This window comes from Labrus mixtus, chromosome 10 (genome assembly GCF_963584025.1).
Source record: "Labrus mixtus chromosome 10, fLabMix1.1, whole genome shotgun sequence".
NCBI classification, from domain to species: Eukaryota; Metazoa; Chordata; class Actinopteri; order Labriformes; family Labridae; genus Labrus; species Labrus mixtus.
In genome coordinates this window covers 11,777,942-11,792,108 of record NC_083621.1, presented here as the reverse complement: position 1 = coordinate 11,792,108, position 14,167 = coordinate 11,777,942, and the positions used below count along the sequence as shown (strand labels likewise).

At 40.5% G+C, this 14,167-nt stretch overlaps 1 protein-coding gene across 2 annotated transcripts; it reads left to right on the top strand.

Moving 5' to 3' along the window:
• On the top strand, positions 1-13,825 carry ganabb (glucosidase II alpha subunit b). 2 transcript variants are annotated; one of them, XM_061048263.1, is made up of 25 exons: positions 1-198; positions 768-869; positions 980-1,088; positions 1,866-1,993; positions 2,189-2,368; positions 2,535-2,600; positions 4,502-4,565; positions 4,698-4,779; positions 5,019-5,115; positions 5,242-5,422; positions 5,512-5,665; positions 5,797-6,032; positions 6,199-6,325; positions 6,470-6,549; positions 7,722-7,862; positions 8,284-8,380; positions 8,893-8,994; positions 9,763-10,006; positions 10,323-10,387; positions 10,766-10,842; positions 11,025-11,099; positions 11,195-11,308; positions 11,397-11,506; positions 11,708-11,808; positions 12,253-13,825. In XM_061048263.1, exons 2-25 carry the CDS (start codon positions 769-771, stop codon positions 12,360-12,362), a joined length of 2,841 nt encoding a protein of 946 aa, XP_060904246.1. In that variant the 5' UTR covers positions 1-198; position 768; the 3' UTR covers positions 12,363-13,825. The 2 variants fall into 2 exon arrangements, with proteins under 2 accessions (XP_060904246.1, XP_060904247.1); XM_061048264.1 differs by lacking the exon at positions 2,535-2,600.
• The last annotated feature ends 342 nt before the right edge of the window (positions 13,826-14,167 follow it).

The following is a 14,167-nucleotide window of genomic DNA, read 5'->3' as shown; positions in this document are numbered from 1 at the left end:
AAAGCAGGTCCGCTCTTTCAACGTGAATTCATCTTTTGTTTGGTAAAGTATCGCTGCACGGGCGGGCTGAGATTATCACCGTGGTTACAAACTAAGGAAGTTCAGCCGGCAAACGTGATCTCTCTGGGTCTGAAGGCCACCAGGAAGAATCATAGCGGGGAAGTCGAGGTCCCTTCAATTGAATTAGCAGCTTGACAGGTTAGCACGATATCCTGAACCACCGGCGTGATTAACAATGCTGTCAGACAAACTGTCCTAAGCCCTCTGTTAAAGACTAGGGCTTTAAGGTTTCTAAATGATACCTTCTCGCCTGTCTGCTCCTGTTTTCTTTCAAATTTCAGATTTTCATGCTCGCTAAACTTAGCCCGCATTAGCTAACTAATGCTATATCCTGGCATCAGTTCAAGCGCGTCAGATCATCCGGCTGTGATATCAATTTGAAGGTCGAAATTGAGTCTTTCCACACAGGCCTTAATGGTTACAGTGTACGATACAGGAGCACGGTTCAGTTTGAAAACAGGAGGTCTGTTTTAATGAAAGTGTTCGCTCACTTCTGCAGGATGAGAAAACGGGAAATTGTGACGTTTTGTGCCGCTCACACACAGACCAAAGTCCGTGTCTGTGTGTGGTTTGTACATGTTGAACTTCTTGACTAGGTCCTTGTCTGAAATGTATTTGAGCATTACCAACATTTTAAATTGGATGAGAAGCTTTCAGTTGCCTTTGCCTGTTTGAATTCATGTTGTTTCTTTGTTTTATTTTTGTAGGATGGCTGCTGTCTTGGTGCTGTGGCTGGCTGTGTGTCTTAGTGGGACATTGGCTGTGGACAAGGGCAACTTTAAGACCTGTGACCAGAGTGCCTTCTGCAAGTGAGTGCATGGAAAAAACACACAAATTAACTAACTTAAACGTCTGTCAAAGAAAAGCACAAACATTTTTTTGATATATCACCGACTGATGTTCACTCGACTTCAAACAGGCGTCAACGAGCGCTGAAGCCAGGTGAGTCTCCCTATAGAGCCCTGCTGGAGACCATGGAGCTGACCAAGACTAGACTCACCTTGCAGCTCACCAATGACAACAATAAGGTAAATCCCACAAAGAGGAGCAGTGAAAACATCATTAGGATTGATTGCTTAACATCCGGTCTCGTGGGTAAATTTAAAAAAATAGGAACTATAAAAGGAAGTTATATTTCAAGCCATTTTCTCTCATCAATAAAATCTGTGACATATTCATGTCATCTCAAAAGCAGCATTTCCTGTGTAATCGAACATAAATGCTGATTATAGCAAGTGAAGGAAATAAGATAAAACACCCTCGGCTGAACCAAGTTGAGCTCTTCTCTAGTGGTTATAAGGGAATTCTTTATTGATCCCACGGGGACCATTCAAATGTTAAAGCAGTAAAAAGATGAGGAAAAAAGCCTACAATTGACTACAAATAAAAATCAATCAATTTTTATTTGTATAGCGTCAACTCATAAGTGTTATCTCAAGACACTTTACAAAAAGCAGGTGAAAGTATTACAAAGACCCGGCCTATCCATCATGAGCATGAGCAAAGCAGCAAAAGTTACAGTGGTAAGAAAAAAAACTCATGACGAAACAGCCTTCACAGGACTGTGAATAGAAGAGAATAAATAACAGAATATATTTACGGTACATAAAATAAACTATACCCTCTAAAGCGCATTCGTCAACCTTGGTTGTTTTAAATGTGTTTATATAAATGAAGTTGGTACATCCATTAATGGTCAAAAACTTGTTGAAGTTCAGACATAATGACATTCTAAAGAGGTTACTCTTCATCCTTTTTTCTTCTTTACCTCTCCTAAAACTCTTACATCTCTCTCTCTTTCTCAGGTGCGTCTGCTGCTGGAGCTTTACCGTCTCCAGGGAAACATGACAAGGGTGAAGATTAACGAGTTGAAGCCCCTTAAGCCTCGCTATGAGGTCCCAGACGTGCTCATCAGAGAGCCACCTACTGAGCCGTAAGTTTCCCAGGGGTGTTGTTTACTGTTACCTTACTGGATTTTTTTTTGGCTGTACGCTTTTAAAAAGCGGCGCAGTCTGATAAGAAACAGAACCTACAGCTTTAAGAACAAAGATACTGAGGAGACTATAGAGTTCAAGTTTTTGTCTTAACTTTTTCTAAACCAAAATGTCCCTTCCTCTCTGTCCCTCAGCCTGTCTCTCCTGTCTCAGGATGAGAACGGGGTGGTGTTGTCCCTGGGGGTAGAGTCTCAGAGGGTCATTGTCAGTGCCAGGCCCTTCAGACTGGACATCATGGAAGGCCGGGAGGTGCTGATGTCGCTGAACTCACGCGGCCTGCTAGCCTTCGAGCACCTGAGGATGCGCAAGGACACGTGAGAAAACCACGCATGCACACACGCTTAAAAATGCCAGCCCTCTCTTTTGAATCCACATCCTCACTCAGTGGATGATTTCTGTTTTTGTTCCCATGAAATGGTTTGTTTTTTTTGAGTATTGTCTCTGACTCGTTGTTCTGTCCTCTTCTCCCTATCATCCTAGTTTCTCCTATAAAGTAACTAGCACAGTGGCTAGCGTGTGGGATAATATCAAGAGGGTATTCTCTAGGTAAAGACCCTTAAGATTTGTAAGTGTGTATTCTGTTCCTTGTGCTAATGCTGCCAGTAGTGACAAAGAATGTAGGGACTCCCATCAAACCGAGTACAGTATTTACCCTCAAAGAAGTGTGAACGTGAGAGAGGGATGTGGGTGAGTGTGTGCATGTTGGTGTTTAATTGAATCCAGATTGAAGGGGTCACCTTAGACCCCTGTTATCATCCTTATGCTGTTGAAGGTTAATTTAAAAAGTGATAGCCTCTCGTTTGTTGATTTTTGGTCTTATTTCATGAAACAAAGAAAAAAATCATCCTGATCATGAAAAAAAAAACATTCACCTGAATCATGTGGGTTCACCTGTCTCTACTACTGATTAAAATGTGCCCCACTCTCTGGTTGGATCGGTGTCCTATTAACTTAATCAATCATCTATGTATGTAGACTGTCACTCCAGCAGATCTAACAATGCACCTGCATGGCTCAATGTATGTATCTTGACCAGATGTATAAGCTGAGATCATTAATAACTGCTAGAGATGATAAACAACTTGTGACAGCAGCTATGGACCCTTTTGAGATGAAGATTTTCTGCCTTAACACACATGAAGTCTGTGTCCCACCAAATAGTTTGTGTCTCTTCTACTGCGATGATTACTCAGTGCAGAACAGCAAACTCTCTCTTTGTGGTTATTCTTTACTTTTATGGTCAAATCTGGCTCATCTTTAAAAATGTAAAGTCATACTCTCATTATAGCGGAAAAGCAACATTTCTGTCTTGGTGGTGTAACAGTCCTGTGCTGATGTTAACGGTGCTGCTATAATTAATGGAGGCTAAATGAAGGAATTGTACAATAATACACCTATTGAGATAGAATATCAGCCTTCAGATTTAGTTAGGCCATTAGTACAAAATACGCTGTTTGAGCCTCGATCTGATCTACCGTGAACACTAACTACTGTTGGCATTCACATTATGGCCTGAAGGTTTCAAAAAAGAGCCTGTTTAATTTAGAGACTGATGCTAGAAACATTTTTCTGTTACTAGTGTTTGGTTGTGAGACTATATGTTTAAAAAAAAGAAAAGAAAAAAAAAGTCATTTGTGGCTCCAGAAAGGTTTGTGCATGATGTCATGTGAGTGCACTTGTATCAGCTGTGGTTGTACAGTTAATATATAAATAACCTTGAGTGCCCTGAACCCTGCTCTTCAATTCAGCTCAAGGCTAGTAACGGGTTACTGAAATATTAGCTGGTATTAGCATGATATACCCAAATCTGTGTCTGAAATGTCAGCAGTCTCCTCTTCAAGTGTGAGTAATGTTGCCTCCTTATTTTTGCCAATAAAGGAGAACATGAGGTCTAAAATAAAGATAACATCCTCAGATGTGCTGCACTGACTTACTTATTATTTTTTTTTACTGTCGATTTGAAGTCAAACAACGTCATAGTAGTGCTAAGCACACGGTATTGACCGAGTGCTGTTTGCCTTAGTAAATTGAACTTAGTCACCCCAAGTAAAAGGGAAAAAAAAGTGTGTCTTGTTTTTCCGCTGAAATGTGAATATGGAGCAACAGCTGGTTCTGCAAGGAGCCTAGTGGGTGAAACATTGCTGAAGCCTCTTGAGGTCCTGTCCCTTGATGATTAGCTTTAAATAGCCACAAAGTTGGGATTTGCCTAGTCTCCTTTCTCATTAGAATTAAGTAAGTGAGGACCATGTAGAGCATTTGTTTGTTGTCATTGTAGAGTCAGGGGGCATTCACCAATCTCCCAATTTGTATGTCCTTTTTCTTTTATCAGTGTAATTATACTCCTATATTTTGTCACTTTTCACACGATGGCATGACTTTGACACATCTTTTTTCCCCCTTGTATTCCAATCCTCACCTCTCCTTCCGTTCTCTGTGCCATGGAGCAGTCAGGCAGAGGCTGAGGGCGAGGGCGAGAAGAAAGACGAGGCCGACTCAGCAAACCAGGCTGAGGTACGACACACTAAGATCATCTATCCTTTTTTGCTCTTTTTCCCCTTTACTTTAACACACCACTTCTATGCTCTGCATGTGTCAGCGTATATCGCACTTCATTTATGTCAATATTCTCGGTTTGCCTGCCAGAAAGCGAAAGAAGAGGAGGAGAAAGAAGAAGACGGGATGTGGGAGGAAACATTTAAATCTCACTCTGACGGCAAACCTAATGGTAAGTCCGACTTACATTTTAAGTTCTAGCTACTTTTGCCTCAATTAAAAGTGTAATTATGTCTGCACGTGTGTATTAGTGATGTGTTTTCAGTGATGTATCTTAGAATGAGTCTTGTTTGAGATCATGTTTTTGGTCAATATAATTGAAAGCTTGTAGAAGGCAGATTTGGTTAATACTCTTATTACTTTCTCACATTTTTTCCCTTTAACTAATAACTGTTTTCTCTCACCTCACAGGTCCATCTGCTATTAGTTTAGACTTTTCATGGCCCGGTGTGGAGCATGTCTATGGCATTCCTGAACATGCAGACACCCTCAGGCTCAAAACAACAGAGTAAGTGTGAACGAAAAGTCATACCTCAAATAAAAGAAAATGATGGGTGAACGTGTGTGTATACAGTTAAAGATTCTCTCATCTCAAACATGTTCCGTTGGATAAAGTCATGTTTTTTTGATTCAGCAATGGAGATCCTTATCGACTGTACAACCTGGACGTGTTCCAGTACGAGCTGTATAACCCTATGGCTCTTTACGGTGCTGTCCCAGTCATGTTGGCCCACAGTGCACAGCGGACCACCGGTATCTTCTGGCTTAATGCTGCTGAGACCTGGGTTGATATCAGCTCCAACACAGCTGGAAAGGTATGTCCCTCGTTTCTCCTTTTTGTATTTCCTGACCCTGTGTTGTTCCTAAAAGATTCACTAACACTCTGATTTTTGTCTCTCTCCAGACTGTGTTTGGGAAAATGCTGGATTATGTGCAGGGCTCCAGTGAGACCCCACAGACAGATGTGCGCTGGATCTCTGAAAGTGGCATCATTGATGTTTTCATAATGCTAGGACCGACACCCAAAGATATCTTCTCTCAGTATGCCTCTCTCACAGGTAGGAGATGGATAAACACCTGAAGCCTTCTTTCCAGTGCAAGGATTTCCTGGTATTTAGAAGAAATGTTTCAAAGCCGAGCGCTTAACTGACCATTTTTTCTGAACCTCTCCTCTCGTGTCGTCCCACAGGCACTCAGTCCTTCCCTCCCTTGGCTGCTCTGGCCTACCATCAGTGCCGCTGGAACTACAATGACCAGGAAGATGTGCAGACAGTGGATGCTGGTTTTGACGAGCACGACATCCCCTATGATTTTATCTGGCTGGACATCGAGCACACAGATGGCAAGCGCTACTTTACCTGGGATCAACACAAGTTTGCAACACCGAAGGAGATGCTGCAGGGACTGATGGACAAGAAACGCAAGGTACAGATGAAAGATGAACCCATCACTGTACCAGCCGACAATGACAGGATCCACTTTCTCATGAGCTTTTTCCCTCCAGTGTCAATTTTGCTGTTTTCCATCCCCCTTTAACTGGTATGTAAGAATGTTTAAACTGTTGATAGATGTTTATGTTTTATTTTTGCAGATGGTGGCCATCGTAGATCCTCATATTAAAGTAGACAGCAACTACAAGATCCATAATGAAATCCGATCTCGGGGTTTCTATATCAAGAACAAAGATGGTGGAGACTACGAGGGCTGGTGCTGGCCTGGTGAGTGACTGGAAACTCAACATCAATCACCTTACATGTATAGAAAATGTCTCAGTGCTATCATTATTATTATTAAGATGAACATTTTCTCTCAATTTCTTTTCTGTTCTTCCTTTGTCTCTTTTTGGGATGGATGTCAATTAGGTAGTGCCGGCTATCCAGACTTCACCCGTGCGGACATGAGAGCCTGGTGGGCCAGTCAGTTTGCATATGATCAGTATGAGGTGAGTCTTAAGGACACTTTTCTTTAACTAGTCTAAAAATAAATTAAATGTTGGCCGTTGCTATGCCAGCATACTATAAGAAAGGACATCGTTTGATTGTATGTGAAATGTCTCAAACTTCATCTGCAACATTCAGGGTCATTATATTTACCCTGCAGGGACTATGAGCCTTTAAAGGGACTATGTTCAGTGTTTCCCCTACCATTCATTTGGAGGGTTGGCCCGCCCCCTCAAGGCAAACATCCTGCCCCTGCATAAGAAAGGCATAAACTACTTTTATTTATAGAATGTATCCATGTTTTCAGTGATGTGCCTGAATATGCTTAAACATGCTCATATTTTTGGTGAACTAATGGACACAATGTGCCTGAGCACTGACTGCTGAAGTCTGATATGCAGCACTCGTCATGCATCCAACATAATATGCATTCAGTTTGATTTTCAAAGTAAAAGCCTGTGGAGAGACTATCCTTGTTTTCACACGATGCTTTCACAGTGCCAGTTCATTGATGCTGCTTGTTCATGATCTCTGTGACTGAGTTGTGAGGTGGAGACTCCCCCTGCTGGGATTGATCGGTAAATGCTGTGGACATGTAGAATTAGTCCCACCAGTGTAAGATTTTAAACATTGCCTGATACATGCTGAAGAAGGGAATCTGCTGGAGGTGTCTGTGTGGCAATAAAAACAACAACTTGGAGTGCTGAACCAGTTGACTTTTTGGTACTTAGATCTCAGTTCAAACTTTAAAAACTATGAATGTGGACCTGTTAGTTTTAATAAGTGTAAACTACACTTTGAGCTACTGTAGCTATTTTTTAATTGTGGGTTTATTTTGTGAAGACAGACAATAGGCGGAAGAATCTTGTAGTTACAAAGGAAATGGCACTAAAAGTTCTTCAAATAGCAATGACTGTATTCTCCCCTTGGAGTTGATATCTACATCCAAATTCTTCTGTTATGAGTCGCTGAAAGAACTGAAATTTGTGGATTTCCTTCAAGTTTGAGTTCTGTTTTTGAATTCAGTATGGTACCTTTTGTATTATATGGTTTGTCTGGCCGTCAGACTCGTCACTTCTCTGCTCCTCTGTAGCACTTTGAACTGCAATAGAATTTATCTGAAAGCGGCTATATAAATAAAGTCTGATGTTCACAATTTCTGTCGCTCATCCAGGGTTCTATGGAGAATCTTTATACGTGGAATGACATGAACGAGCCCTCGGTCTTCAATGGGCCAGAGGTCACCATGCACAAGGATGCAGTGCACGGAGAGTGGGAGCACCGTGACGTGCACAACATTTACGGCTTCTATGTGGTGAGTGCGCAATTCGTCTCTGGCTTTGTGTAAAAAAACACAACTTCCTGTTCAATGTACAGGTGTGACAAATGTGTGGTTTGCATTTAATCCTCTTTGTATTTCATTTGGTTAAGTAGTTATGCATGTCTGTAGCTGGACTGTTCATCGACTCGTACATTGTGTTAGTACAAAATAAAATGAAATCATCTGTTTTCATTACATTTGGAGACTTTGGACGGATGAAACAATATTGTATATTTTGCTCTGTTAACATTTCCTAACATTTGAAGTAGAATATGGACAATAATGATTCAAAAAAAGTTTGTTTTTATTGTACTGTCATTGTCCAATATCCTTTTTAAAACAAAATTTAAAGATGCTCCTCAAATCAGATGAGATATTCAAATACTCCTCATACCCCACTGACTATCCCTTGCAGCAAATGGCCACTGCGGAGGGTCTTATCCAGAGGTCCGGAGGAGTTGAAAGACCGTTCGTGCTGACCAGAGCCTTCTTTGCTGGGTCACAGCGCTACGGTAAGCCAATTACAGCTTCTTACAGCTCATTAACTGTAACGTCTGTTTACTTGGTATTCGCTCATCTAACACTTTAGGGAAATATGTTTGAAACCTTCTGTGTCAAGCTACATTAGCAGAGGAACTTTAGACTGCAGTCCAATACCCCATTGAGTATGTCCAAGTACATATTGAATGTACTACTGCAGCTGGTTGCATTTTGCAGACTGCATGACGTACCGTTTCTTGGCACACAATCCTGTGTGCGGCAGTAAACGCATCACATCAACTAACAAATGGACTTCCTTAAAACACAGGCAATATTTTTAAATGAATTAAAGTTGTGTACAACTGACTGAATTTGATGAAAAGAAAGGGGAAGTTTAGGTCACATTTTATGATGAAGTAGTATCTCCTAACTGTTTTAATTCTACATGCCAATTAAAAGTGTAGCTGCAGTACAAACTCTAAGAGACAGTATGTGGTTTTGAGCGCATGGTGATTAATGTGTGTGTGTGTGCTGGTGTCTGTAGGTGCTGTTTGGACGGGAGATAACGCTGCTGAGTGGGACCATCTGAAGATCTCTATCCCCATGTGTCTGAGCCTGGGCCTGGTTGGAATCTCATTCTGTGGTGGTGAGTATCATCATACAGTCTGTCTATCGGGTCATGGTCAAATAACAACCTGCTGAGCTCAAAGTCAAACTGTTTTTGTTCAAGATTTTACAATACTATTAAGACCACGGGAAGTTGAACCAATCTTATTGTGATTTGTGTAAATATAGAAACCGCTGCAGATGCTCTACAGTATCTTGTATTATAAGGAGAAACAAAAAGGTTTATTATGAGGTCAAAAGTCAGCTCTGTTTATTTGCTGATTGTTTCAGCTAGTTCAAATTATATATTTTTTTCATCCTTTCTAAATCAAGGAGGTGATTTGCAGTTTAAATGTAGCTCTAATGATAAGAATATGCATCAATACTCTCATTAACACGTCAAATAGCCAACCAGCCTGAAGATCCACCGCCACAGAGACACAGCACTGACTCAAAGTGAAGCAGGACTGTGATAGTAAAGCATCTTCTGTTTTAAAGGAAGAAATGCATCCATTAAAATGAGTGCACTCAGAATAATCTGATTTGGATACCCCCCCAGAGTGTTTTTTCATGTTGTCATAGGAACATTCTCAGATCAGCTGCATGAGGTGTTACCATGGTGAGCTCATGATGGTGTTACGATGGTCTCGATGCAGTTAAATTTAAAATGTATGAGGCTCGCGTTAGTAATCAGATCAGGTCTTTTATGTCAAAGCATGCATTATTTCCCCTCCATAATTTAACCTCCTCATCTCATTATATTGGCTGTCTAAACCTGACACTAACCCAGACTCCATCTGTGTCATAGCTGATGTTGGTGGTTTCTTCAAGACGCCGAGCACTGAGCTGCTGGTGCGTTGGTACCAGACCGGGGCTTACCAGCCGTTCTTTAGAGCTCACGCCCACCTGGACACACCGCGCCGTGAGCCCTGGCTGTTTGGCCCAGAAAACACTGCGCTGATCCGTGAAGCTGTGCGCCAGCGCTACACCCTTCTGCCCTACTGGTACCAGCAGTTTTACAACACACACCACACCGGAGAGCCCGTTATGAGGTGAGGACTAGAGTTCTTTTATTCATGTTAAATACTCAAGGCAGCAAATCATTTTTCTAATTCATAATTTATAAACAAAGTGTAATGACGTAAACCCTGTTACAGCATCATTTTGAAAAATAAAATAGTATGAAGAATATTGAAGTTTAAAAACTGGTGTATTGATGTCGTTTAATTACACATTTCTGTAATTATCCAAAATTTAACATTTTGTAGTTGTTTTGAATTCACAGCAAATTTTGGCCGAATGCTTTCACACACATAAGGATATAGTTCATGTTATTCAGCTCAGCTCACATCTACATATTTGTCGCAGACCGCTGTGGGTGGAGTATCCTCAGGATCCTGCTACTTTTGCTTTGGATGACGAGTTCCTGATCGGTGAGACACCAAATACCTAAACTTAGATTTTAATTTACCCTACCTTGTTTTTAAAAGATTAATCAAGATCACTTCCTGAATAGTGTTGGTAACTTTCTTGAAAACACAAAACAAAACTTAAACACAACACACTTATTCTTGGTTAAATTACATGCAGAATCTCTGCAGCTGAGTGGTCCAAATATGGCCACCTTGAAAACTGTATACTGTTCTTGTGACATCATGTTGACATGTGTTGGTTGTTGCTCTCCTTTTGTTAAGCGTGGGATGAGCTGCGAGGACAAACTAGAATGAAAACTTGAAATCAGTCATTACAGTGTGGCAGATGTAATTGTAAAATATTATCTGATCCACTGACGCTGCACTACTCCGCTGCAGGGAGAGACTTGTTGGTGCACCCAGTTACTGAGGAGGGAGCCAGGGGAGTCACCGCCTACCTGCCCGGCAAAGACGAGGTAAGAGGGCTCGGCACGGAGACTTTAAAACATCATACAGATGTTTTCCTTCTAGACTTTGTTCTGTTAAGAAAGTTTTTTTTTTTTTTTTTTTTTTTTTTTTTTTGTTATAGGGAATGGTGACAGTAACATGACTGCAGATTCAGGTGACCTAAACTTCTTAAATGTTGTATGTTCCTCAGGTTTGGTTTGACGTCCACACCTTCCAGAAGCATAACGGGGCTCAGAACCTTTACATCCCTGTCACCATGAGCTCAGTAAGATACCCGTGCTTAAGCAGCCTTCTTACGTTTTCAATTGTCTGTCTCTCTCCTTCTAGATTTAAAACACGGCGTTCTGTTCTTCTTTTCAGATCCCGGTGTTCCAGCGCGGTGGCTCCATTATTCCCAGGAAGCTTCGAGTTCGTAGGTCCTCCACCTGCATGGAGCACGACCCCTACACTTTACATGTGGCCCTCAACCTCCAGGTAAATATCACCTACTGCTACGCTGACCTGTTCTCATTTGTCATACTGCATATCTTCAATCTAAATGCTTTGACCTTTTATCTGGCAGAGAGCTGCAGTGGGTGAGCTCTACATAGATGATGGCCACACCTTCAACTATGACAAAAAGGAGTTTATCTACAGAAGGCTGTCCTTCGCCAACAACATCCTCTCTTCTGTGTGAGTGATAGATGTTCTCTGTTGTATTTATTTCTTTGTTTTGGTACAGTAAGACGGTAAAATACAGAATGACTGCTGAAACAATACAAGCGATACACTGTAAATGAAAGGGTTCTAGTAATAAAAACAAGGAGAACATGACTTAAAACAGGGTTGCAAAACCACTCTCATATTTAATCCATGTTTTTGCTTACCCCACAGTAACCTGGCCCTAGATGCCCAGTTTTCCACTCGCTCCTGGATTGAACGTATTGTCATCCTGGGAGCCAGTAAGCCCAGCAAGGTTACCCTGAAGACTCCTGGTATGTGCTATATACAGCATTTCTCTCGCGTGTTATTTCTTACAGATTAATCCAAGAAAAGTAAAAAACTGAATGCTCTGTTGAAATAGTCTTTAGCTTATTCACATGAGACAGTTGAGCAGGTTTGGTATCAATTTAATTGTAAGAGTGCAATGAATACAAAGGCTCAGGGGTTGAATTCATGTGAACAGTTTCACTGAACATACATACAAACACATATATATCCATTTAAGATAGTTTGTTGCCATAGTATTGGAACAGCTATTGATATCATTTGATATTTACTGGCATCTTATTTAAGATCAACATTCTGTACATTACACAAATAAAAGACCCCTCTATGGGAAAAATTACTACCTGCTTTCAGAGAGAGAAATCTCCTTTTCAAACGCCTTTATCTCTCTGAATGTTCAATGTCTCTAATTCTCTCTTTCTGCTTTGCAGACGGTCAGGAGAGCCAGGTAGAGTTCGACTTTGACGCCTCCATGTCAGTATTGACGCTTCGCAAGCCTGGCATGAATGCAGGGCTAGACTGGACCATTGCCCTTCAGTAACCATGGAGACAGAAGACTGAGAGGAGGAGCAAATGACTGAGCTGGACTGAACAGCAGGAGAGAACAGACACAAGGCACTGATACTGACAATGAACGAAGAGCAGGAAAACAGGACAGTGAACACATGGACAATAAAGAACATTTACACACACACACACACACACACACACACACACACAGTTCAAGTTTTCATCCATTCACACACAAACACACACATAGACCTGTTAGACCTGAGCCACATGTCGCCATGTCTCTCTTGTGTTCAGTCACACTTTTAATACCTAACAAAAAGGGTTACTTCTAGATAGATAATTATGTTTATGTTTGTCAGATAGTTGAAAATTAAGTAACTCAAATCATGCCATGTTAATAAATCTTTGGGCTTTAGAAAGAAGAAATCCAGGCACTTTTTTTAAAATTAATTGTTCACTTTGTTGTCTGCTGGAGATGAAAGATCAATGTGGGAGGATTGTTGTTATCTAAAATGAAGGTTCACATTCAAAGCACACGCTCCACTTGCTGGTTATTCCCCATAACTGCATAACCTGATGCTCTTAAAAAAAAAAATTCCATTTGTCTTTCTATCATTTAGAGCTCAACCCTCTTTTGCTCATACCCTGTTTCATATACTTAGGGATGGCTTTCCAACAATCAGCTGTGTGGCTCTAAAAAAGTACTACTTGAATTGTCCTAATGCCAAGAAATCGAAATGATTCATCTTCCATGCCATTCCTTTCCAGTCCATTCTTGTTTTGCCTTTCCCTGAAGTTTTGTGGAATTTGTGTGAATGGAAATGATTCATCATTATTTCTACACTGTGGGCTGAATCAGGTTGTTAAACTGCTGCACAGAGAGGGTTTTTTTTTTTTTAGCAGCTGATCTTATGTGTTAACTTGGCAATGGGAATCGCTTCAGGGGACTGAACCACTGATGTGTGTGGATCATTCTGTTGATGTGCTTTCTTTGTTTTACCAAGCTCTTTTCTCTGCAATGTTTACTAGATTATTTTTAATGCACTTATGGAAGATAGAGGATTTCAAGGTTGTTTAGATTTTCATGTTATTAGAAGTCAGGGCAGTGAAGGATTTCCAGTTTGTCATTTGGAATCTTTCTGAAAAGGTTAAAACTACTCTTTGAAAGGTTTTTGTTTAACAAAGTAGATTTCTTAACAAAATAAATGAATGCTCTGTGATCATCAATATAGAAATGATAGTCTGGAGACTCTGCATGGTGTCCTGACTAGTCAATTCATCCCACTTTCTAGGAGTATTGTTTTTCTATGAGTTTGTCTCCTTGATTGTTTTTATGATCCTAAATGTACGTGTTGTTACAGTTTTGTTGGCGATGGCTTGAATTGGAACAAACAAAAGTGAAGGAGCAGACTTCAGCAGTCAATCAAAGTTGTCGGATGTACTCAAAGAGATGAGACCAAGTGAAAATAAAGTTGACCAAATTTAAAATAAGTCCCTCTTTTTGTTTAACTCGAGGTCAGACAATAACCTAATTACATCTCTGGATTTATTGTGACATTTTGTTTTTGTATTTTTTTTCATGCATTGTTGTTTTTTGGGGGTGTTTCATATTTACTTAAAGCCACTTTGGTTTCAAACAAAATATTTTGGGTGGTGGATCATTTAAAGAAACATTTAATTTTAATCAATGCTGAGCCTTCAATCAAATCTTTATTTTTATTTACTACGGAATTAAAAAAAAAAAAAAAAAAGGAATTGTGTTGCAAGAAAAAACTCTAAACATAGTCCTGTTGAAATCAAATTAATTTAAGAGGTGGAAAGACTCTAACTTTC

What these genes read in the sequence shown, in the direction of transcription:
- ganabb (XM_061048263.1), top strand. Translation starts at nt 769, where the DNA reads ATGGCTGCTGTCTTGGTGCTGTGGCTGGCTGTGTGTCTTAGTGGGACA. An exon ending in GACCAGAGTGCCTTCTGCAA is followed by an intron (nt 870 to 979) that starts GTGAGTGCATGG and finishes GACTTCAAACAG; the next exon opens with GCGTCAACGAGCGCTGAAGC. An exon ending in TTGCATATGATCAGTATGAG is followed by an intron (nt 6,550 to 7,721) that starts GTGAGTCTTAAG and finishes TCGCTCATCCAG; the next exon opens with GGTTCTATGGAGAATCTTTA.